The sequence below is a fragment of the Hemitrygon akajei genome, chromosome 4 (genome assembly GCF_048418815.1).
Source record: "Hemitrygon akajei chromosome 4, sHemAka1.3, whole genome shotgun sequence".
In the NCBI taxonomy this organism is placed as follows: domain Eukaryota; kingdom Metazoa; phylum Chordata; class Chondrichthyes; order Myliobatiformes; family Dasyatidae; genus Hemitrygon; species Hemitrygon akajei.
In genome coordinates, this window is record NC_133127.1 from 56,539,329 (window position 1) to 56,565,883 (window position 26,555).

The following is a 26,555-nucleotide window of genomic DNA, read 5'->3' on the forward strand; positions in this document are numbered from 1 at the left end:
AGCTTAGCTAAAAGGAAAAGGACACCGATGACATTTCGAAGGATCGACATCATAGAAAGGAAAACGGGCAAGTTCTAAACTCCGTCTCTCTCTCTCTCCAACCAAAAGCGGCAGCCTAAATGAACTTGAGTGACTTTTATATTTCCATCGGACAATACATTATCCCCTAGACAACGATAGAGCTATTTCTTATTGATTATTATTATACCCGCGCTTTTAGATTTAGTATTGACGACGTATATTATCTGTATGTTTGCATTGATATTATTTTTGTGTATTTTTATCAATAAATACTGTTAAAAATAGTCCCATCAGACTTCAACGGACCTCTCTATCTTTGCTGGTAAGTGACCCAGTTACGGGGTATGTAACACTTCCCACAAAGGTGGTGAATCTTTACAATTCCATATTCTGGAGGAATACAAAACAGATGAATGGATTTCTGGATGTTAGCAGAATCAGGAAATATGAGCTAGAGCAGGAAAATGATGCTGAGAAAGATCAGCCATGACATTGTTGAACGTTAGAGCAGGTTCAAGGAGTAGAAATGATTAATCTACACTTGCTTCAATTTCAACTCCCCACTTCTCAATTCATTTGCCTCCCCCAGCCAACCATCCAATGTCCTCTTCACTTGGTCTCACCTATCACCTGCCAGCTTTTATTCCTTCCTCTCATCCCACTTTATTCTGGCTTCTGTCGCCTTCCTCTCCAGTCCCGATGAAGAGTTTCAGCCAAAAGCATCGGCTGTTTATTCTCCTCCATAAATGCTGCCCGACTTGCTGAGATCCTCCAGCATTTTGTGTTGCTCAAAATTTCCATCTTCTGAAGAATCTCTCGTGTTTATTATTTGTCACTCATTTCCTGTTTTAAGGGCTAGGACAGGCTGCCAATCCTTTCTCTGGAGACAAAGCCCAATTCAAAATATTTTGTTCAAGCTCCTGGTTTTGATTTTGTTTTTCCATCTTGGGTTTAACCCTTGCTCAACTTCGTTTTGGATCACAATTACAGTAGACAAAGTAGTATGGGCAAGACACGTGTCTACTGTTTCACTGGTTAGGGCCAGATTTATCCTGCCAGAACCACCAAATTAACTTGCCTGCCTCTTCCCCCATAACCTCCAATGTCCTCCTCTCCATACAAAAAGTTCAACTTCCCATGAAGATTACCACTTTTCACATCCCCACTACCATTTCTGTCAGTATCCCCATAGTCAGCTCCTTGTGCCCAAAATCTCTGTATCCTGACATCAGCCTACATCAACTATTCTTCTCTTCATCCCTAGCCATTTCTTGACACCCAACAGCCAAATCTGCATATTCTTCAGCTGCTCCGTCCTTCCTTCACATTAACATTGGAACCGGAGCACTTGGCTATAGCAACAGGAGCTAGTTGACATAAGAGCATAGATTTTATTGAAACAAGGAACTGCATCAATTACATGCATCTTTTTTTAAGCACGAACCGCAGATTACAGTGTAACATACTGGCAACCAATCAATTTTCTCTGTAGATTTTGCTCACAGTTTGACATAACCTCTTGAATACACAAGCATTCAGCAGATAAGCTAATTTGGTTCAGCATTTGTGTAAAGTATAAGCATGAGCAGCAGTTTATTTCCCCCAAGATCTTTCACATACAAAACTGTAGACAGAAGAAGATTGCTTTATTTTATTTTGCAATACAGCACGGAGTAGGCCCTTCTGGGCATTTGAGCCATGCCACCCCAGCATCCCGATAACCCTAACCTATCACGGGACAAGTTACAATGACCAATTAACCTACCTGGCACATCTTTGGACTGTGGGTGGTCACCAGAGCGCCCAGGGGAAACCCACATATTCTATGGGGAAGACATATAGAGATTCCTTTCAGAACGGTGCTGGAATTGAACTCCAAACTCTGGAGTGCCCCGAGCTGTAATAGTGTCACGCAACTCGCTACACTGCCATAGCACCCAAAAAGCAAAGTCACGATTGGACAGTTTGAAAGAGGACATTTTGGACACAATAAAATCCTGCACACTTCGCTAATAACAAACCCTTTGCTTTTCAGTTCTATTATTCTGACATAAGCTTCAGACTTTATTCTACCTTACCCGAAACAGTAGGATCATTCTTCAACAACAAAAACAGGTGCAATAAACCTATATTTTTTCTGGAAACTTGCAGTTACCCTGCCATGCTCAAAAGCACAATAGGGAGTGTGACCAACTATTAATAATCACATTTTCTACTCAGATGAAACACTGAGCAGATATTAAGTACAGAATTCACACAGCTGTTGTTCTAAATCACTGCACTGAAAATGAAATTACACTCAAATCAACTCCCAGGTTACTGCAGGTGTCATTTAAATTACTGCGCTGCATACAGCCAATAAACTCTGAAATCACTTCCAGCACGTTGATCATAAGGCTGCTTAAATCACTCCGGTCAAGATACTAAGCAAAAAAATAAATCTGTTGTAACGTCAGTCATCATTAATGCTAATTTCCTTTGCATTAGCCCACTGTAACCTCAATCTCTTAAAAAAGCAGATGAGATTTGGACACTTTGATAAAGACCTGCAATTTGAATTCAGTAGGTATCAAGGCAAACCAAGATTCAAACTCAGTTTATGATTATGGACTAAAGTGCTTTGAGACCATATCTCAGCTTCTAGCTTGGACTCAAAGAAAATTTCCGTATTTCTCTTTTAGATGCTTCGTAGCCTTCAAGGACTAAATTACAGGAAAAGATCACTCAAACAAGATGGCTGTTGCTAGAATCTGGAGCAAATAAAAAGCTGCTGTATGATTTCAGCAGGTCAGGCAGCATCTGCAGAGGGTAATGGATTGTCAACATTTTGGGTTGATGCCCTTTGTCAATTCTGGAAGAGTAGAGGAGTCGTAGCCAGTACAAAGAGCTGAAGGGAAAGCAGTGGGGAAAGAGCTGGCAAGCAGAGGTGGATCTAGGTGAAGAGGGGCAATTGGCAGATGGATTGAAGTGTAGAGAGCTGTGTGGGGAAACTGCATCTGTCCATTTTGCTCCTGAAAATAGGGACAAATACAAATCAGTAAAGTTATTGAAGACCTCTACAGAATGGCTGAGTTTTGCAATTTTGTTCTGCAAATTGCAATTGACACTTAATCAGTGGTTTATTTAAATACAAGGCTGGTTGATTTTTGCTAACCAATGTACTAACAGGAGGAGCAAAAGTACAGTAAGTGAAAAATTAGATTACAAATTATAGCTTCATTAAATTATTAAAAATGGAATACACAGCTTGCTCATGTTTCTATTTCTCTATTTAGGACATTTTTAATTTGCAGCTACAGACAGCGAGAACTCCATGCATATCAGAATCTTAAAGATCAGTAGAACAGAATATCGAAAAATACAACGCAAGAACAGTCTGTTTGGCCCACAAGGTTGTGCTGAACTAATTAGTAATGAAATGGCCAACAAAGCTAATCACTTCTGCTTCCACAGTATCCATATCCATCCATTTACAGCACATTAATCTGCCTATCCAGGAGCCTTGAACATTTTGATTGCATCTGTCTCCACTAACACATTTGATCTCCCAAAGTCCTACACTTCACATTTAGCTGGGTTAAACTTCACCTGCCATTTCTTCAACTTATCTATACCCCCAACTGTATCCTTTGCCAATCTTCTATGCTATCCACAACACCCATCTTTGTAACATCTGCAAATTTACTAACTCTCCCTTTTAAGTTTTCATCCAGGTTATTTATATACATCATAAACAGCACAGAGCTCAGTACAGAACCCTGTGTAACACTGCTCATCACAGATCTCCAGCCAGAATAATTCCCATCGACTACCACCATCTGTCTTCTATGGGCAAGCCAATTCTAAATATAAATGTCCAATTCACCGTGAATCTCATACAACCCAATCTTCTCTATGAATCCCTCAGGAGGGACTTTTAACAGATACCTTACTAAAATCCAAATAATACAACATCTGCAGCTCTTCCTTTCATCATCTCTGTCACTGATATATAAAATTGGCTTATCAATTACAGATATTGAATATTTGGTAAATCATGTGTTTGAATTCCTTACTTGCAAGATCAATTGCCATTCACAATAGGCGTTAACAGTCAACCGAAACTTCAAGATGGCAACCGATGATATTTTGAAGATGGTAAAGCAATTGTCCCTTTGCTCGGTGTGTTTCACAGCCTTCTGGTATTCCCATATTGTCTGCCTCCAGCACCCCCTTGTGGTAAAGGGGTGCTATGTTTTAGGAAGACATTTCTGAAAAAGCCTCATGACAGAGGTCTCACTTGAGGACACCCTGCCCCAGTCAACCCAGCCGTTCTCATCTGTAGTAAGCAGTGGTGTTTCTGGTGATCTCACTTGACTACAACTGCCCCAGGCTAACCTTGCCTGGATGTTGTCTTTAACCCTTGCCTTACCACAGCTTCCACATCACCTCAGAAAGTGCAATCAAGTTATCAAAACATGATTTGCCCTGACAAAGACATGTTGACTATCTCATGGTTCTCCAAATGCTTATAGATCCTATCCTTATGAATCCTTTACACCAGCTTCCTAGCATTAACATCAGACTCACTAGTCTACAGTTTCTTGGATTATCCTGATTCTCCATCAGGCCCTGGAGACTTATCCATCTTAATGTTCTTTCAGAACTGTAACCTTTAACCTGAAATGCACCAGCAAATTAGCATGCTCTCCCTACCATCTACATACTTCTCCTTGAATACTTGTGCTAAGTTTTAATTTCTGATCTCATCCACATCCTCCACCTCCAAAGCAGATGCTCCCTCCTTTATCCTTGAGTGGTTCTAACCCCTCTCCCTCATGATGTATGTACAGGATGCCTTGGGGTTCTTTTTTCTGATGTACAGCTGCTCTGATACGTCATTTATCAACATCAATAACTGGGTGCAAGATATTTTGCTGCACCCAAGTCTACTGTACTTCAATTGCAACACCAATTACCATTAACCATGCAATTAAGTTGACTTCATATTCCCCATAACAGGTCTGCTCTGATCACAAAAAAGCAGGGCAAATCTATCCACTTGATTATAGCACCTTTGACCAACTCTTTATCACCAAAGTCATGGAACATGACATCAAGTGAGATAGTTCTTAATAACCTGTTCAAGTTTTATGTTGGGCTCCACCAGCAAGATACATCAAACTATGAATTTTAAGAAAAGCTAAATTCCTAGTTTGAGGTTAAAGCAACTTCCTTTAGCATACAATCATACGTGCCTTCAAGGGGAAAGAGTGAAACTCATTCAGCAGGACGGTAGTGGAATGGCAAGCCGCTGCACTGGCTGGGGTCACATCTAATACAAAAGGGAATAATATTGTTCAGAACCATTCATTTCAGCCTCAGATGTCAGAGAAATGCTGAATATCCAGCCATTTTCAGCAGCTTCAGGATTGAGAGTATTCTCACACCATTGAGATATCTAGATGAGTAATAGAATCACCAAGGCACAGCTCACCATGGACTGAGCACTGAGAAATGGGATTAGTATACATAGATATTGGATGGTCAGCACAGACACAGCGGGCCAAAGGGCCCACTCCCACATATTAAGATTCTACAACTCTTGGCGATAGGAGATAATAAGATCAGAAAAATTATCAGGAAATCCGAGTGGAGGACATTGGAGGGAGTAGTATAGCGTATGAGTTGCCCTATAACCACATACAGGAGGGACTTAACAAAACACATTCTAGCAGAACTAAAGAAGAGGGCATGGGTCCTATAACACTGAAGTTATTAATTAAGATTTTCTTGGCCATCCGAGGACTGAACATCACAGACATCGGTGAGTTGGATTTTGTGCAAATCATGTCAAAGCAAACATCGTTTGCATTTGAACACTGCAGTGGAATCCAAACACTCCAATCTAAAATCTGGAAGTACAGTGTATTTGTGCTTCCATATGCTTCTTATAAACATATCATCTGCAATGTCCATATCTCACTCAAGAATAATACTACACATGTTTAAACATTATACAGGACTTACTACAAAATAAATTCACCAAAATTTCAGCAAACAGGCTTCCATTTATACAATGTTCTTGAAGATGATCTGTCACTGATCCTTATGGGTTTGTAGGGAAGGAGCAGTAAGAACGGGGGAGAGGTGATAGGGGTTAAGGTGTGTCAGGTGACATGCCACTGTGGCAAGGAACTATCAGAATTATATTTATTATCAGTGCTAGTGTGAACTTTGATGATTTACAGCAGATGCCATAGGCTTTGAGGGGAGGGCAGAGAAAAATAGGCCATTATGGGATTGAGTTGGTAAATGAAGGTTTCTCAGAAGCAGAAGGGAATAAGATTGCTACTTATCAAGAAGAAAAACAGTACAATTGATGAGAAGAAAGCTAAAGACTTGAGCAAGTAGAAAGCTGGTGGTGGAGGGGATGGGAGTGTGCAAGAAAGCACAGGCAGGTCAGCCCTGATAACCAAGGAGTCCCAAACTATTTTGAATATTGATTTGTCCACCAGTCAGAAAATATGCATTAAAGGAATCGACAGGGCAAAATGATTTCCATAGTATTGTAATGAATGACATCAAAATCACACAAGACTGATGAGAACAATTCCTAGAACTGTAGGTCTGCCATTCATAAGAATTAACATAAATAATTATGTCCGATTTTTGAATTAAACATACAGATGTGTTCATAAGTTGGGTGTGCTTAACCCAGAGACAGTCTATGATTTTACTGTCCGAACCTACAAGATGACCACAGTGAGCCATCAAAATCTTGTCTCTGTCTGTTTTGCTTTCCAACCATTTGGGGAAACTTATTATACTTAACTCAGGGTGCACGTCATTGGGTGTGTATTTGATGCAAGCATGTTAGTAGAGTACTCCACTTTCTGAGGGAAGCCTACTCAGCTGTTGTCATATATACTGGTGTGGGATAGCAACTGGCATACACAATGGTGCGCAGAGCACCCTCCCTTAGTTTCTTTCTTAGAGAAACTAAGAGGGGGAAACATTAATTTAGCCACAAGTGCCAAAATGTTCCATAATAAAGGAAATAATTTATTTATACAATTCCTTCTTTTCAAACATAACCAGGAGCAAATTTACTCTATTAACATCAAATGTGACCAGTTTCCAGCTAGTTATTTGTAGTGGGTAACATACTTAGTTAAGAGCAGACAACAGTATTGCACTTTCTAGGTCCAGCTGAACAAGCTTGGTGTTTCATCATATTAAAACACATCAGCTTGCCATACAAATAAGTCTCTGTTGGCAGCCTGCTCCTTATTGCATTCAGTAAATTAATCTACAGTTACAGCAGTCTGCCTCAGAAAGTGATACTATCATTTGGCCAGGCCAATGTGACATCATAAACCAAAACAACTGATGCAAGCAAGCACCAAGTGAAGTCACTTCCTTCAAGGTCCCAAGCATTTCAGAGATAAACAACAACTTTTGCGGTCACTATCATTTTGTGCTTCATTTCATTGAATCAGTAATTCAATGAGAATTACAAGGACCTGGGTTTCAATCTCCCTCAGCAATTAGATCCTCAGTCTCCTCACTTGCAATCATTATGGATCAGAAACTTAACCTTGTCATTGACCATCAACACATCACAAGGCTGTATGCTTAGACCCTGCTTTAACCTTTACCAACTACTGTGCAGCTAAGCATGGTTCACACCATCTCCAAGCTTGCCAGTGACACCAATGTTGTTGGCCCAATCACAGATGGTGACAAGGCGGTAAAGGAGTAAGATAGGTCAGCTGGTAGAGTGGGGCCTCAATATCAGCCATAACTTCGATTGTGAACTTTAGGAAGGGAAAATTAGGCAAACTAGCACCAGCCCTCATTGAAGGGTCTATGTTAGAAAAGGTTCAGTTTCCTGGATGTTAGCAGCTAAGAATCTCTCCTGGGCTGAGCACATAGATGCAACCCTGAAGGCAGCACACCAGCATCTCTCACAAGTTTAAGGAAATTCAGTATGTCCTAATCTCTGACCAACTTCTCCAGATGTTTAGTGGAAAGCATTCTAACTGGATGCACCATGACCTAACAAGGGAACTCAAGGAGGCTACAGAGAATGGTGGACTTGGCCAGAACCATCACGGGCACAGCTCTCCCACTACTGAGGACATCAACAAGAGATGTTATCTCCAGGAGATAACATCCATCATTGAGGCCTGCCACCATTCAGACCACATCCTCGTCTCACTGCTGCTATGAAGCAGGAGATACGGGCGGCTGAAGACCCAACCCCGAAGTTCAACAGTAGCTCCTTCCCCACTGCCATGAGGTTCTTCAACAGACTATAAAAAAAACATTTTCCGAGATAGAATTAGGTTTATTTTGTCTGGTAACTTACTTTGACTTACGTAATTTCTTCTCATCATATTTGCAATGGTCAGTTCTGCCACTACAAAAACTTAATTTTCATGGTATTTATGCCATGGGTATGAATGCCCATGACAATAAACTTGGATGAGAATAGCATAGGTAAAAATAAAAAGAGCTTATGTAGAACTGCAAAAAGTTTAGTATGAGTCACAAAAAAATCTGGAAGGGGTATTGTCATTGTAATATTTGCATATACCCAGCCATAATAACTTAGACACACGAACATGTGCAAGAAAGATGTGCATATCTCTAAACATCCTATGATTAATCAGTGCCTCAAGGTACAAGATCCTTAAAACACTTAATTTCAGTAACAACAATCACATACAAAGCACAGTGAAAGGATACTGAAACTCCTGTCTGTTATTCCTAAGTGCCAGAGGTTTATCCTGAGGTCATCGGCTGACATATACGTCTCACAGTCACTGTTAACTGAAATTGAGTTGATGTGATAGGTATGAGCATTAGCGAAGATCTTCCGTGGAGTCACCTCCACCATCAGATCCATAGGCTTCAGTACTGGGACCTGCAGAGAAAAACAAATGTGCGTTATTCAATCACTTGCAATCAACTTCAACAACTTTATACTTCTCAGTGTATTAAGCAAAAGGTTCTATTGATGTCAGCAGTCCAGGTAGCTGAAGTATAAACCAAAGAGTAGTCTTCAGATTCAAATAGTTATAAATGAATTCCTTTAAAAGCCCTGGCACCAACTGGGAAAGCAGTGGGACTCTCAATAGTCTGTATTCGCAACCTGCACATCTTTAGTTGGTTCACATTTTAAGCAACATTTCCAAGTCAGTTAAACTCATACCTTTACAACTACATCAAGATTCTCTGCATGGGTTTAGTAAACTGCATTCCCATAAGGTAGGAGGAAATGCCAGAGCACAAATAATGAAATCTTCTGTTTGACTTGAATATGTAAAGTTGGCATTGAGTGTCAGTCCATGTCAGATATCCAGGACTGAAGAAAAAATTATCTATGGCACAACAATGTCATATTAAGAAGGTACAGAAATATAATAAACTATACAACATAATAAAATGTTTATTCTACAACAATTCTCTATCAACACGGAGCCAAAAGTAACCTCAGGTTTTAAGCTCAAAATAAATTTGGTTGTCCTCTTATACTAGGGCATTTTGAGTTTAATCAAAGTCAATGGAACCAGGCTTCATGATATTCTTATCCTGGCCCTTCCGATCTCTTAATTGGATGGAGAAATATATAGAATCCCCATACGACTCAGTTTTCTGCTGCTCTCCAAATCATTTGTGTGTCTGCCTGAATTCTCCCATTCACCTGTGCCACCCCTATTGTCCCATTTTTGGTGGCCTAATTCATCACCTGGTCATGGGCTCCCCCACTTCTCTTAATTATCCCTCAAAACTGTATCTACTGCTATCCTTCTATAAGATCCATCTTAAACCTGCTTATTCTACTTCCTATCTCAGCAGTGGACATATCTGAGTTAGAACATCAAATGCATAGAGAGGTCTAGAACAATAACCAAAGGGTCATACAACATGAACAAATTCGATATTCAATTACAAGACCATATCATTGTAAATTGTCCCATGATTAGGCTAGGATTAAACTGGGTGTTTTCTGTGCACAGCTCAAAGAGCCAGAAGGACCTACTCTGTGCTATATATCAATTTAAAAAAATTAAATTAACTTGGCAGTGACACAGCTTGAACCAAACCACTGTAGAATTAGATTCAACACAGGCTTATTTCAGATGTCTGGTCAGTTGCCTAAATCAATTAATAAGTACTATTAATACCACAAGATACTGGAGCAGAATTAGGCCATTTGGCCCATCGAGCCTGCTCCACCATTCCATCATGGTTGATCCATTTTCCCTCTCATCCCCCATCTCTCGACTTCTCCCTATATCCCTTCATGCCCTGACTAATCAAGAATCTATCAACCTCTACCTTAAAAATACCTCATGTCTCAGCCTCCACAGCTGCCCGTAGCAATGAATTCCACAGATTCACCACTCTCTGGCTAAAGAAACTTCTCTTCTTCTCCATTCTAAAAGGACACCCCTCTATTCTGAGGCCGTGTCCTCTGGTCTTAGGCTCTCCCACCATAGGAAACATCCTCTCCATATCCACTATCAAAGCCTTTCACCACTCAATAGGTATCAATGAGATTCCACGTTTCCCCCCACCAATCTTCTGAATTCCAGTGACTACAGGCTTGGAGCCATCAAACGCCCCTCAGATGATAAGCTTTTCAATGCTGGAGTCATTTTCATGAACCTCCTTTGAACCCTCTCCAATGTCAGCACACCCTTTCTGTTTTATTTTGTAAAGAAACCTCCATTAGCAATGCTCAGTTATATGATTCAAATGCTTAGCAAAGAGAAAATATTTGCAGGTTTACTGATCAACTGGTTATCTTATAAATGCAATGTACTACAAAAAAAGCTTTCATTGTGTATTTCTCAAGAATTTCATCATTGAGGTAGTTTACTCCAGCTCCACAAAGTGCAGTAGCGCACTTGTCAGTCGGCCGTGAAGCTGCATCATTCGAAGCTTTTTCACAATATCATGCAGACATGTTATCCGTCAATGTTTATGACCTTTTCTCTGAAATCCACTGACAGGCACTGTATTTCACACTGCTACATATCCCCAAGAGCTTTGCTGCATTCGCATGATCATTTCAGCTAACGACTGATTTAAAGTCTCATTCCTGCACAAGATGAATTGTGGAAATGACCATAATTCAGTTAAAAAAATGAATGAAAAATTTTGGTGGTTCCACTAATATGTGACTGCAAACAAATGGCTTTAATTGATAGATTTCTCTCATATTGGAGGATTAATGGGGCAAGATGGTGCCACGGAAAACTGTTTTATTGCTTTGTTGTTCATATCTATTTTAATAGCTTATTGCTGTATGCACCATTCCTCATTGTCCTAAGCAATCACAACAACAGTTCAATGTTCTTTTCCAACTTCCCCTCTCCCTTTTGGGGGTGCAGGGCTCTAATTTAAAACCAAATATTGATTTTCTCACCAACTGCCATTACACTTTTTCCCCATTCATAATTTCTGGAATGATGTGTAGAAAACTGGCAAAGTAAAAAGCAGGATATTTATCAGCTGCAGTTATGAGCAGAGAAAAGGCAGATTGAGTCTAACCCGGCCAAATGTAAAGCATTGCACTTTGGAAAAACAAATGAGAAGGGGCAGTACACTGTTAAAGGCAAAATCCTTAACAGTGTCGATGAGCAGAGGGATCTTGTGCTCCCTGAAGATGGCTACACAGATTGACAGGGTGGTAAAGATTGCATATGGCATGCTTGCCTTTATTAGTTGTGGTATTGAGTTCAGAAGTCAGTAAATTATGTAACAGCTTTATAAAGCTCAGGTAAAGCCACATCTGGAGTATTACTCTATTCTGGTCGTCCCATTATAGGAAGGATACCTGGGCTTTGGTGAGGGGTGCAGAAGAGGTTTAACAGTATTAGAAAGTATGTGCTTTAAGGGAGGGTTGGACAAACTTGGCTTTTCTCTGGAACAGCAGAGGCTGAGAAAATATCTGATCAAGGTTTGAAAGATTATCAAAGATATAAAGTTGACAGTTAGTGACTTTTCTCCAGGGTTGAAATATCTAATACCAGATTGCACGTGTTTAAGGTGCAAGGGGCTAACCTTAAAGGAAATGTGCAGGGCAAATTTGTTTTACAAAACACACAAGAGATTTGAAGCCCCCTGCACTGTGCTGCTTGTGTTGATTGTAAAGACAAATACAATAGGTGGTGTTCAAGAGGTTCTTGGGTAGGCACCTAAATGTACAAGAAATGGAAGGACATGAACATTGTGTAAGTGGGAGGGATTAATTTAGTTGGGCATTTGATTACTGATTTTAATTAGCTTGGCACAACATTGTAGTCCGAAGGGCTTGCTCCTGTGTTTTACTGTTCTACATATCCTTACTTGCATATTCAAAATATTAGGCCCAATTACTCATCAATTCACTTCTTGAAAAAAGGTTATAATGAGAGTCACTGATTTACCAGAATTAGCAAATCAAAATCTCCTTCGCTTACTTGGAATTATTTTGGGAGAAATTGATTCATCCATATTCCCATGAGTCAATCTGTGGCTTCGGACATGAAAAAAATGGTAACCCAAGAAAAATATTCTAACTAAATTCAATCTTCCTCATTTAAGATTATTCCATTTAGTCAAACAAATACATTAAAAAAATCATTAGGTAGCACAATTTGACCATCCTATCAGACGTGTTTAAAAAAGAGCTGTCAGAATAAGATGTGTTAGATGGATGAGGAAGTAAACTCATCTGTGGGTTTGACTGGCTTCCATAGTAACTTCAGATAGTGCATGAGACTGGGGAAAACTCAGGGAAGGTGCTAGAAGCCTGGAAATACACTTGGAAATAAGGTTACACTTCTGCTCTGCTACATTGAAAAGCCCAAAGGTCATGATGGGAATAGTGGGACGTAGCTTGGAAGTGGGATTGGATTGACTATTGAAGCAACACACAAAATGCTGGAGGAACTCAGCAGGCCAGGCAGCATCTATGGAAAAGAGTACAGCTGACATTTCGGGCCAAGACCCTTTAGCAGGGCCCAGTTTGTACTGGATTGACTATCATGTCGTGAGAATGACTGGTAGAATCTGGGAGGAGTTAGTGCGCACAGAGGAAAATTAAATCGGTAAAAGGATATGATTAGTGTAAATAGGTGCTTGATCATTGGCACAGATTCTAATTGAGTAGCCCATTTATAACGCTGTATCTCCATGACTAACATAATCTTTGTGAAAATGAGAGAGAAAAACAGGTGCAGGACAAATTAATTTATCAGTGACACTGCTTGAACTACATCACTGCAGAATTAGATCCTCTGCAAGATTGAACACAGCCTTATTTCAAATGTCTGGTCAGTTGCCTAAATCAGTTAATAAGTATTTTTAATAGGCACTTCTAGGAAGAGTGGGATTGGAAATACATTTTGGTTTTAATAAACTTTCAATTAACTGAGCCCAGTTTAAATACAACTGAGACCTGTTCAGCAGCAAAACATTAAGCATCAGCATCTTGTTTCCAGGATTCATACTCCAATCAGGAGACATAATAATTCAAATTTAGAGGAAAATATGACACATCAATAATGTTAATTCAATACGAGTGATAATTTTATATGCTAATTGCAAACAGCCCAAAATAATTGCAGTAGGATGGTGAGAATACTAGAATAATCACATCTCTTGAGACATAACAGCCTCCAGGCATCAGTCTCTCTCATCATTACCCCTTCTCGTACTCTACCACCTACATGCTCCTTCCCACCCGAACCTCTCCTTCAAATCATTTCTATCAACATAATCTCACTGCATCCACATCAGGCTTTGGGAGATGTGTCCCATTGGTGGTAATTACCAAACTCTGGGTCCTCGACTTGAGTACAAGTTCCCATATCAAAATTCAATCAAAGCAATTTAGAATGTGTACTTTACAGAAGGAAAGTCAGTTGAAGCTGGGGGAGCTCGGTAGGTCAGGTAGCATCTATAGAGGGAAATAGACCATCAATGACTCGAGCTGAATTCGCTCATCAGGAATGAAAAGGAAGAGCTGAATCCTGTCACCTCCTGGCTTTTGCATTTTTATTTCCAGTTCTGATGAAGAGTCTTGGCCCTGAACACTCACTGCCCGTTTCCCTCCAAAGATGCTGCCGATATACTGAGCTCCTCCAGAATTTTTTGTGCGTTGTTTCAGATTTGCAGTCGCGTGGACGCAGAAAGCAGTACTTGGGATTCAAATCAACAACTTTTGATAGCTATGCAAAGATAATCCAAAGGAAGGTCCACAGGATCTGTCAAATAAAGCCAAGTTGTCATTCATAAAACGCTCTACTTCTTGGGGCATAGTATCAATTTTTCCAGAAACATCAGGTTGCAAGAGGTTTGTGCAACAGTAGGATTCAGTGTACCGGGAAAGTCAGAAGTACTCCTAACATGTAATTGACAACACAAGCATTTAGAGGCCTTTAGTCAACTACAATCAAGTTGAAACCAATCCACCCAAGGCCGGCAGAGATATACAACTTCCAACAGAACCAAACTATTCAGCTGTAAAACACTGAACACCACTTGTGCATTGATAATATCTCATTCTGTTTTGGACAGCTGACAGACAGAGGAACACATGACATTTCTCTAATACATCAATTTTTGAAGAGCAGAATGGCCTTGTACCATGCCCCACAAAGACTCCAATCCCAAATTGTCGAAGCATGTATATTATCTATAACCTTGAGATTCACCTTCTTGCAAGTGCTCACAAAGAAGCACAATGGAATTCACCAAAATAAACCACAGACGACCGCCATATATCCAATTGCGCAAATAGTAAAAAAAAAGTAAATAGTAACACATTGGACATGAACCGCAGAATCCCCGGAAGTGAGTCCACAGCTATGGAACTTGTTCAGCACCATTCCAGGAACCCAGTGGCTGCTGGGTAATAACTGCTTGAGAGCCTGGTGGTCTGAAACCCACGACTCTTGCACTTCCCACCCGGAGGTAGTAGCGAGGAGAGGGGGACACTGTCAAACACAAGCAAACAACGCTGAACACCTGTTCTCTCCTCTTGCCTTAGATGATCTTCCACCATCAGGCTTTGATGCAGCATCCACCGCCAGCAACAGCCACGCTGGCCACGCCTGCAGTAGAGTCTAGTTTGCTGAATCCCATAAGAGACTGTACAAGTGCCAGATCGCTAAGTCGATTCAAAAGTACATCCCTAAAAGGGAAATTGCAGACTGTAGCGATTGCAGTTCAGAAGATGTATATGCATTAGAGTATCTTGCAGCTTTGTGAACTCTCTGCAAAACGTCGCTGTTTGTTGCAGCACCATCTTGGGAAAGATAGTTATCTTTCCCAAAGTCTGACACAAACAGATCTCCTGCCATTCAGTGGTTAAGTGTACAGTCTCAGCAAAGCTGTAGCGTGTAACTGCAGGGCCATTGACCAAAGGCTGAAGAAAGCCCATATACCAGTGGAGTGCAGTGAAGGGCCAGTTTCTCCAATGAGCAGATGGCATAAACTGACTGTCTCCATGGTTGGCAAATACTAGTTCAATCTTATGACTGTAAATAAAGTTAGTTACCGGTATTTCTGTAAACTCTTTGTTGAAAAATGTGGTCATTAATTTATCTTCTTTATTGTCCTCTGCCTCTGTTCTAATTATCTCAAAAATGCAATTGCTGTTTGCCTTGAAAGCTCAAAGGCATTGTAAAATCCACTGGAGTGATATGGCAACAGTTTTTATTATACCAGAGCCTGCAGAGCAAGAGTACATCAGCCTCTTTTAAATTTTGAGATTTATGACCCGTGCGATGGATTTATGGGCAAAATGTTACATTTCAATGCTTAACATACAGCTTGGTTAATAAACTGGATGGTTTAATCAAAATTAATCCCCTTCAACTGGAGAAAATTATTACAACAGTGGCCTACATGGGGGCTGTTATCTATGTCTTGCTACCTCACAAAATAATGGATGCAATTTTCCAAGATGCAAGACAAAATTAATCTTTTTGCAATGACAAACATTGCCATGCATTAAGCAGTAGGGGAGACCAAACCAAAAGGGAAAAATGGAATTTCTTTCAAACATAATAAATATATGCCAAATGTTAAAAGTTGATTAAATGAATTGAAAAGGTAATCTCTCCTCTTTCAAATTATCTGAAATTCATGAATATCTGCCTCATTGTTTTTCCAAGAGGAACTCTTTCATTTTTCCTAAAGCCAAATTAATGTGTCTGAGATCCAAGAGGAATGCAGCCAAAGTTTAGAAACCAACCAATTTGGGATAAAGATATGATAGAATTAAACACTCACAATCAAACTGAAGAGAAGCATTTGGAAGTGTTTATGGACAAGAATAGTACAAAAACAGTAATTAATCTTGTCTCACACTTACACTGAAAATGAAGTAGTCAAAATCCTTGCTAAACTGGTCAAGAATTCAAAGATATTAAATCACCACTAAAGAACAGGAATTCAGTAACTTAAAAACAGAAAAGAACAATTCCCTTTGATGTTCTTTGTAATACTAGTATGCTTACAGTCAGTCTCAGCAAATTAGTTTTAGGGTTATTTTTCCTAGTACCTTGTACACATCAAATCATACCAAGGCAACTTGTCAAAAGATCCAAGAGGACCCTAAAAGATGACAGAGAGGAATAACCTCAAAGTTGAAAGTAAAATTTATTATCAGAGTGCACACACGTCACCATATACAAACCTGAGCTTCTTTTCTACTGGCATACTTATCCAATCTCTAGAAGAGTAACTGTAAACAGGATCAATGAACAAACTGTGCAAATGCAAATATAATAGCAATAAATAACAAGATAAGGAATCCTTAAAGTGAGACTACTGGTTGTGGGAACACCAGAAATAGAATGAGTGTGGTTATCCTTTTGTTCCAGACCTTGATGGTTGCGGGGTAGTAACTGTTCTTGAACCTGGTGATTGGTGCACCATCAATAACTCACTCTGAGACGTAAGAAGCGAGATATCGGCTTTTATTGACTGGAAGAACGAACAACACTACATCCTGGAGAAGGAGGCCGGGCTCAGGCCTCAATCGCCTTTATACAGGGGTCTGTGGGAGGAGCCACAGGAGCAGTCAGCAGGGGTCTGTGGGAGGAGCCACAGCAGCAGTCCAGACAGGTATATGTAGTTCACCACATTCACCCCCCCCTTTGTTTTAAAAAGAGTCCCCAGGTGGCGAAGTTTCTTACAAGTGTATTTACAGGTTAAGTCTATCAGGTGGTCGAATCTGTCGCTGCAATCTACGTAGCTCCGGCTGTGATTGCACAGGTGCCGGAGGTGGTGATTGCACAGGAGACGGAGGTTGTGCTGGTTCTGGCCTAACTGGAGGTGTCAGGGATCCCTCACGTGTGTGTGAGGCGCCCGGAATATACGCGTACGAGATGCCTGGTACATGAGCATCGTGAGGAATCTGTGTGGGGCACGGTGTGCGCAGTGTCACCTCAGGTACAGGGTTCATAGTCACCGTGGAGTGTACGGGGTAGTGGTCCGCTGCTCCTGTGGGCACCAGGTCGCGGACAGAGACCGTGTCCTCCCGCCCATCAGGCAAGACCACGTAGGCATACTGGGGATTAGCATGCAAAAGGTGAACCCTCTCGACCAGCGGGGAGTATTTATTACTCCTCACATGTTTTCGTAGCAGCACTGGCCCCGGGGACATCAGCCAAACTGGTAAGGTGGTCCCAGTGACAGACTTCCTGGGAAAAGAAAATAGGCGTTCGTGAGGGGTGGCATTGGTGGACGTGCATAACAGGGAGCAGATAGAGTGGAGTGCCTCAGGGAGGACCTCCTGCCATCGGGAGACCGGCAACCCTTTAGACTTAAGGGCTAAAAGTGTGGCCTTCCACACTGTGGCATTCTCCCTCTCCACCTGTCCATTCCCCCAGGGATTATAGCTCGTGGTCCTACTAGTAGCAATGCCCCTAGCTAGCAGGTACCGGCACAGCTCGTCACTCATAAATGAGGACCCTCTATCACTGTGGATATAGCAGGGATATCCGAACAGAGTGAAGAGCTGGCGCAGGGCTTTTATGACGGACGTGGTAGTGGTGTCGGGGCAGGGAATGGCAAAGGGGAATCGCGAGTACTTGTCAATAATATTGAGAAAATAGACATTGCGGTCGGTGGAGGGAAGGCGGCCCTTAAAGTCAACACTCAGTTGCTCAAAGGGGCGGGTGGCCTTGACAAGTTGCGCCGTGTCAGGACGGTAGAAGTGCGGTTTGCACTCAGCGCAGACTTGGCAGTTCCTGGTCATCGTCCTGATGTCCTCCAGGGAGTACGGCAGGTTCTGGGCTTTAACGAAATGGTAAAATCAGGTGACCCCCGGATGGCAAAGATGTGCATGAAGGGCATACAGCTGGTCGAGCTGTGCGCTAGCACACGTTCCCCGGGATAGGGCATCAGGGGGCTCATTGAGTCTGCCAGGCCGATACAGGATATCATAATTGTAGGTGGAGAGTTCTATTCTCCACTGCAAAATTTTATCATTTTTGATTTTGCCCCGCTGTTGGTTGCTGAACATGAACGCAACCGAGCGCTGGTCGGTTAGCAAGGTGAACCTTTTGCCGGCGAGATCAGTGCCTAATAGCTTCCACTATGGCCTGGGCTTCTTTCTCCACCACGGAGTGCTGAAGTTCAGAGCCTTGAAGGGTACGAGAAAAGAATGCTACTGGCCTGCCTTCCTGATTGAGGGTAGCGGCAAGCGCGAAATCGGAGGCGTCACTCTCTACTTAGAAGGGAATGGTCTCGTCCACCGCATGCATCGTTGCTTTAATAATGTCCCCTTTAATGCAGCTGAAGGCCGCGCAGGCCTCAGCAGAGAGGGGAAAAGTGGTAGACTTGACCAGGGGGCGGGCCTTGTCTGCGTAATGGGGGACCCATTGGGCGTAATAGAAAAAAAAACCCAGGCACCGTCTGAGGGCTTTGAGGGTGGTGGGAAGAGGGAGTTCTAACAGGGGGCGCATACGGTCGGGATCAGGGCCAATGACCCCGTTTTCCACGAGATACCCAAGGATAGCGAGTCGGGTGGTTCTGAACACACACTTGTCCCTGTTGTAAGTAAGGTTCAAAGCTTCGGCCACTTGGAAAAAGTCGTTGGAGGTTGGAGTCGAGATCCGACAAGTCGCGACCACAGATGGTGATGTTATCCAGATAGGGAAATATGGCCTTCAGGTTGTACTGGTCCACCATCCGGTCCATTTCCCTCTGGAAGACTGAGACACCATCGGTGACACCAAATGGGACGCGCAGGAAGTGATAGAGCCTGCCGCCCGCCTTGAAGGCGGCGTAGGGGCGGTCCTCTGGGCGGATGGGAAACTGGTGATGTGGATTTCAGATCTATTGTCGAGTATACCTTGTACTGAGCTATCTGGTTGACTATATCCGCGATGTGGGGTAGGGGGTACGCGTCAAGCTGCATGAACCTATTGATGGTCTGGCTATAGTCCACGACCATCCTATTTTTCTGTCCGTTCCGAACAACAACCACCTGGGACCGCCAAGGGCTTGTGCTTGGCTTGATGATCCCCTCCCCAAGCAGCCGCTGCACCTCTGACTGAATGAAGGCCCTGTCCCCTGCGCTGTACCTCCTGCTTTTAGTCGCCACTGGTTTACAGTCGGGGGTCAGGTTGGCGAACAGCGATGGGGAGGGATCTTGAGGGTGGAGAGGCTGCAAGTAGTGTCAGTAGCACAGCTATCAACATGGTGCTGGGCGGGACGTGTGGTTCGGTGTGTGTGTGTGGTCAGTAGCGGGGTATGTGGCGAAGTCCCACCAAACTGAGGATTCCTGACAGTGAGCGGTGGGAGGGGCCCATCATATGCCATTGTCACACTTTCGAGGTGGCTCTGGAAGTCCAGCCCCAATAGCACAGGCGCGCACAGTCGAGGCAGGACCAGTAGTGCAAAGTTCCGATATTCTTTGCCCTGCACTATCAATGTCACTACACAACCCACCCGGATGTCTGTGGAATGCGACCCAGAAGCCAAGGTGATCCTGTGACTTACCGGCCGTGTCACGAGTCCGCAGCGTTGCACTGTGTCCGGGTCAATAAAACTCTCAGTGCTGCCCGTGTCAAACAGGCAGCTAGTCTTGTGTCCCTCCACCAAGATGTCCATCATTGACCTTGTGAGCTGGTGCAGGGCACTTTGGTCGAGGGTTACGGTGGCCAGAGTTGAAATGCCGTCTTGGTGCCCGGTAAACACCGGCGAGCCGGGGGCGGGGCATGGTGACGCCGGCAAAGATGGCCGCCCACATCCCGGCATGGAAGATGACGGCCCCCACGTCTCACATGGGTAGGTAGGTAGGGGCATGGTGACGCCGGCAAAGATGGCCGTTCACATCCGGGCATGCAAGATGGCGGCCCCCACGTCTCAAACGCAGCGCTGCTCGATCCCGCACGCGGTTTAGACTTACAGCCTCTGGCGAAATGGCCCAGTTTTCCACAGCTGGAGAAGGTCGCTTCTCGAGCTGAGCAACGGTTTCGAGGATGTTTCTCAAACCCACAGAAATAACACAGCTTTCGCTTGGGCGGGTTCAGGGAGTGCGTGGAACCGTGACTGGCAGCGGCATTGGCAAATTCGCTCGCGGGAACCGGCGGCGGCGGGGTCAGAGGTGTCCACGGAACCGGCGGGGAATCACGCGGCTGGACAGCGTCAGCGTTGTGCAGAGCAGCCTCCAGCGTGTCGGCCGTCTCGATCACCGAGCGTAAGGTAAGATCAGCATTTTCCAGCAGCCGCTGGCGCACGTACACTGACCTAATTCCGGTCACAAAGGCATCTCGTACCAAGAGTTCCGCATGCTGTTCTGCCGTGAGCGTTTTGCAGTCACAAGTCCGCACGAGTGCCTGTAGAGCTCGGAGAAATTCAGCGGACGACTCCGCAGGGCGCTGTCTGCGCGTGGCCAAGCGATGTCTGGCGTAGACGGCGTTCACCGGCCGCAGGTACTGTCTTTTGAGGGCGCAAGCGCCCCTTCGTAGGTCGAGAGGTCCCTGATGAATGAGTAAACTCTCGAGAGGAGAATTCTGTGCCTAACAGCGGGGTCAGTTGCACGAACCTCCTCCAAGTACGATTGGAAGCATGCAAGCCAGAGTTCAAAGGCAAGAGCTGCTTCAGGGGCTTGGGGGTCCAAATCCAATCTTTCCGGATGTAAAACAGTTTCCATGTTTTAACTTCCAGTCAATAAAATTGATGCACCATCAATAACTCACTCTGAGACGTAAGAAGCGAGATATCGGCTTTTATTGACTGGAAGAATGAACAACACTACATCCTGGAGAATGAGGCCGGGCTCAGGACTCAATCGCCTTTATACAGGGGTCTGTGGGAGGAGCCACAGGAGCAGTCCAGACAGGTATATGTAGTTCACCACAGTGATGCGAGTCCCGAGGCATTTGATGGCAGCAGTGAGAAACGAACATGGCCTGGGCGGTGAGGATTTCCGATGATGGATGCTGCTTTTCTATGGCAACGTTTCATGCAGATATGTTCAATGTTTGGGAGGGTTTTACCCATGATGTACTGGGCTGAATCCACTATTTCTGTAGGATTTTCCACTCAAAGCCGTAATGCAGCCAGTCAGCACACTTTCCACCAAACGCCTGTGTAAGTTTGCCAAGGTTTCTGATGACATACCGAATCTCTGCAGACTGAGGAAGTAGGGGCACTGTCGTGCTTTCTTTGCAATTAAGAACTGTCTTCCTTTGTCAGTCGAAGAACATGTCTATGCATAACTGAATATTTATAAATACTCGGAATAAGATATAAGAGATGTGATATAATGAATAGATAGTTCACCGCTTAATTGTCCATTTGACTCGGATAAGGAGCTCATACTTGACTACATTTTGAAATTCAGTTGTTTAATTTGGGTGTCATGCTGCATGACACATTTGAAAGCGAGATTCGATTGCATTTATTTCTGCACAAAACACAACAGGAAACATTATCACCTTCCTCAGATACGATACATTTGCAGCAACCGATACAGCAACAGCTATGCACATTTGCTGCCTCTGGTGCAATATACAAATACACATTCATGGGAAACCATAAGAGTCCATGCAGTACCAAAAGTAGGCCAAGGTCTTCCACTGCTTTTAGAGGAAGCAATTAGTAACTTTGACCTTTTCCCCGAGTGCCCACCTCCAAAGCGAGAATGTTCCACCCTCCATCAGAACTGTAAACTTTCCTCATTCATTTCCAACCTGCAACTGAGCAACAGCTGAGCCATTTGAAGCAATACATCCACGGAAAATTGCTGCTTTAGGAGCTCATGCCTTGCACTCTGTACTTAAGAAAATCAATCCCCAGCAGCCCACACAGAAATAGGACACGTTTCCTTGTGCAGCACTAGGGCTTAAATGTACATTTTCATTTTCAGAAGAACATTGACTTCCTATGTATGAATCTGAAATGATAGAAGCAGCCTCATATGTTCAAGGCCCCCTCTTCCTGGAGAATCAGCCACAATTCCTTCCTCATTAAACTATATATAGTTCTACCCCATGCCTAGAAAAATAAAGTAAATTCAAAACCTTTTGATCTGATTGCTGAAGTAGGTAGTAATTGTTAAAACTAGATTCAGAGCACTACAGCACACAAGATGGCTATTCAGCCTATCAAGTCTATGTGACTTTATTTTCTGACTTGTTCCATCTGCCAACACCTGGACCACAGACTTAAATACCCCTCTCATTCATGTACATATCCAAATTTCTCTCAAATGTTACAATTGCACCTGCATCTACCATTTCCTCATTCTCCACTCTGAGCAGCTCCCCTCAGATTCCCCTCAATTGTTCCACCTTTCACCTAAACCTCTGACTTCTAGTTCTTCCTCACACAACCGGAAAGGAAAAACCTGCACGCCGTCACCCTATCTACACCTCTATAAGATCACACCCCATTCTCTTGCCCTCTCATGAATAAAGCCCTCACCTATTCAACCTTTCCTTACAACTGAGGTGCTCAAGTCCTACCAACATCCTTGTAAATTTTCTCTGCACTCTTTCAAGTTTATTGACACCTTTCCTGCAAATTGGTGACTAGAACTGCACACGATACTCCAAATTCAGCCTCACCACCGTCTCATACAACTTCAACATAACACCATAGCTCCTGTAGTCAATTCCCTGAGTTATGAAGGCCTATGTGCCAAAAGCTCTTTTTATGACCCTATCTATCTGAAATTATAAATCTGCACCCCCAGGTCCCTTTGCTCTACTGTACGTCTCATACTGCCCTACCAGGTCCCTTTGTTCTACTGTACGTCTCCTACTGCCCAACCAGGTCCCTTTGTTCTACTGTACGTCTCCTACTGCCCAACCAGGTCCCTCTGTTCTACTGTACGTCTCGTACTGCCCTACCAGGTCCCTTTGTTCTACTGTACGTCTCGTACTGCCCTACCAGGTCCCTTTGTTCTACTGTACGTCTCCTACTGCCCAACCAGGTCCCTTTGTTCTACTGTACGTCTCCTACTGCCCAACCAGGTCCCTCTGTTCTACTGTACGTCTCGTACTGCCCTACCAGGTCCCTTTGTTCTACTGTACATCTCGTACTGCCCTACCAGGTCCCTTTGTTCTACTGTACGTCTCCTACTGCCCAACCAGGTCCCTTTGTTCTACTGTACGTCTCCTACTGCCCAACCAGGTCCCTTTGTTCTACTGTACGTCTCGTACTGCCCTACCAGGTCCCTTTGTTCTACTGTACATCTCGTACTGCCCTACCAGGTCCCTTTGTTCTACTGTACGTCTCGTACTGCCCTACCAGGTCCCTTTGTTCTACTGTACGTCTCGTACTGCCCTACCAGCTCCCTTTGTTCTACTGCAGATCTCGTACTGCCCTACCAGGTCCCTTTGTTCTACTGTACGTCTCGTACTGCCCTACCAGCTCCCTTTGTTCTACTGTACGTCTCCTACTGCCCTACCAGGTCCCTTTGTTCTACTGTACGTCTCGTACTGCCCTACCAGCTCCCTTTGTTCTACTGTACGTCTCGTACTGCCCTACCAGCTCCCTTTGTTCTACTGTACGTCTCGTACTGCCCTACCAGGTCCCTTTCTTCTACTGTACGTCTCCTACTGCCCTACCAGGTCCCTTTGTTCTACTGTACGTCTCGTACTGCCCTACCAGGTCCCTTTGTTCTACTGTACGTCTCGTACTGCCCTACCAGCTCCCTTTGTTCTACTGTACGTCTCGTACTGCCCTACCAGCTCCCTTTGTTCTACTGTACGTCTCGTACTGCCCTACCAGGTCCCTTTGTTCTACTGTACGTCTCCTACTGCCCTACCAGCTCCCTTTGTTCTACTGTACGTCTCGTACTGCCCTACCAGCTCCCTTTGTTCTACTGTACGTCTCATACTGCCCTACCAGGTCCCTTTGTTCTACTGTACGTCTCGTACTGCCCTACCAGGTCCCTTTGTTCTACTGTACGTCTCGTACTGCCCTACCAGGTCCCTTTGTTCTACTGTATGTCTCATACTGCCCTACCAGGTCCCTTTGTTCTACTGTACGTCTCGTACTGCCCTACCAGGTCCCTTTGTTCTACTGCAGATCTCATACTGCCCTACCAGGTCCCTTTGTTCTACTGTACGTCTCGTACTGCCCTACCAGCTCCCTTTGTTCTACTGTACGTCTCATACTGCCCTACCAGGTCCCTTTGTTCTACTGTACGTCTCGTACTGCCCTACCAGGTCCCTTTGTTCTACTGTACGTCTCGTACTGCCCTACCAGCTCCCTTTGTTCTACTGTACGTCTCGTACTGCCCTACCAGCTCCCTTTGTTCTACTGTACGTCTCGTACTGCCCTACCAGGTCCCTTTGTTCTACTGCAGATCTCATACTGCCCTACCAGGTCCCTTTGTTCTACTGTACGTCTCGTACTGCCCTACCAGCTCCCTTTGTTCTACTGTACGTCTCATACTGCCCTACCAGGTCCCTTTGTTCTACTGTACGTCTCGTACTGCCCTACCAGGTCCCTTTGTTCTACTGTACGTCTCGTACTGCCCTACCAGGTCCCTTTGTTCTACTGTACGTCTCGTACTGCCCTACCAGCTCCCTTTGTTCTACTGTACGTCTCGTACTGCCCTACCAGGTCCCTTTGTTCTACTGTACGTCTCGTACTGCCCTATCATTCACTGTAAGACTTTCCCTGGTTTGTCCTGTCAAAGTGCAACATCACACACTTGCTGCACTAAATTCCAAGTAACAATTTTTCAACCTATTTTGCCAGCTGCTCCAGATCACACAGCAAGCTTTGATAGCCTTCCTTACTGCTTATGAAACCACAAAATCTTGGTGTCATCTGAAAATTTGTTGATATAGTTTATATTAAATCATTAATATAGATGATAAACAATGATGGAGCCAGCACCAGTCACTGGCACGCCAAAAGTCACAGACCTCCAGTCAGAGAGACAAGCCACTACTTCCAGCCTTTAGCTTCTTCCACTAAGGCAATATTAAATCCATTTGACTACTTCATTATTAATGCTAAGCAACTTAACCTTCTGGGCCCACCTCCCATGAAGAACTTAGTCAAAGGCCTTGGAGACAACATTCACTGCCTTCCCTTCATTAACCTTCTTGGTAAACTCCTAGAGAAACTCAGCAGGATTGACTCTTCTGTACAAAGTACAGGACAGGTATGTTCCAGTCAGAGGAAGGGCAAGGATGGTAAGGTAAGAGAGGAAATAAAATTAGTCAAGAAGAATAAGTTTAAGTATGCAAAGCTGAGAATCAAACAGAGCTTTTGAGGATTATAAACAAGTCAGAAAAAAAAACTAAGGGAATTAAGAAAGCCAGGAGGGGCCAGTTAAAGTAGGATTAACCAGAATCCCAAGGCATTTGATGCTTACATTAAGATTAGAGAATACTTAGGGAGAGGATAGGGCCATTCAAGGATAAAGGGGAAAGCATTTACTTGGATATAGAGAATGTGGGTGAGGTCTTTAATGATTACTTAAAAATCACTATTTAACAAAGAGAAGACATGGAGAATATGGAGATTAATGCCAAGCATATTGATATGCTAAATCATTGAGGTGCAAAGGTTCATTTATTATCAAAGTTTACAACTCTAAAATTCTTCAGTTCTCCAGTTAGCCATGAAACCAAGAAAGAAAAGAAGCATGATCATCAACCTCCAAATCCCACCTCCCCACAAAAAAAACGAATAAAATTGGAACAGGCGCATCAACCCCCAAATCCTTCCTCCTGCACAAAAGAAAATGAACAAAAATGTTTCATCCATATTGTCCTCCATATCCCTCTACCCACACAAAAAAATGAGGATTGGGCAAAAAATATATAAGGACTCTAAGACTAGAAAAAAAAGGGACTATAGTCCAAGTCCACATACAAAATGCAGAAAAAACCTGGGGAATACTCTCCGAGTGCAGCAGCAGGCTCTCCCTTCTCCAGTATGGAGCAACCAATCAAAAGGCAAGCAGCCATCGCTCGCCCACTGCAATCGTTTTGATGCTTCAACCTCCCTCATCGCTTCAATCAGCGAGCAATGGAAGCTATACTCTGTGAAACGAAGCCAAG

At 43.5% G+C, this 26,555-nt stretch overlaps 1 protein-coding gene across 5 annotated transcripts in view; it reads right to left on the bottom strand.

Moving 5' to 3' along the window:
- The window catches only part of LOC140726374 (serine/threonine-protein phosphatase 2A 55 kDa regulatory subunit B gamma isoform), a 276,820-nt gene that overhangs the window by 65,323 nt on the left and 184,942 nt on the right, over window positions 1–26,555 (bottom strand). For all 5 annotated transcript variants that reach the window (XM_073042665.1, XM_073042661.1, XM_073042663.1 and 2 more), the window contains one exon: window positions 8,755–8,932. In XM_073042665.1, the coding sequence (XP_072898766.1) occupies window positions 8,755–8,932 (178 nt within the window). The remainder of the gene's footprint in view (window positions 1–8,754; window positions 8,933–26,555) is intronic.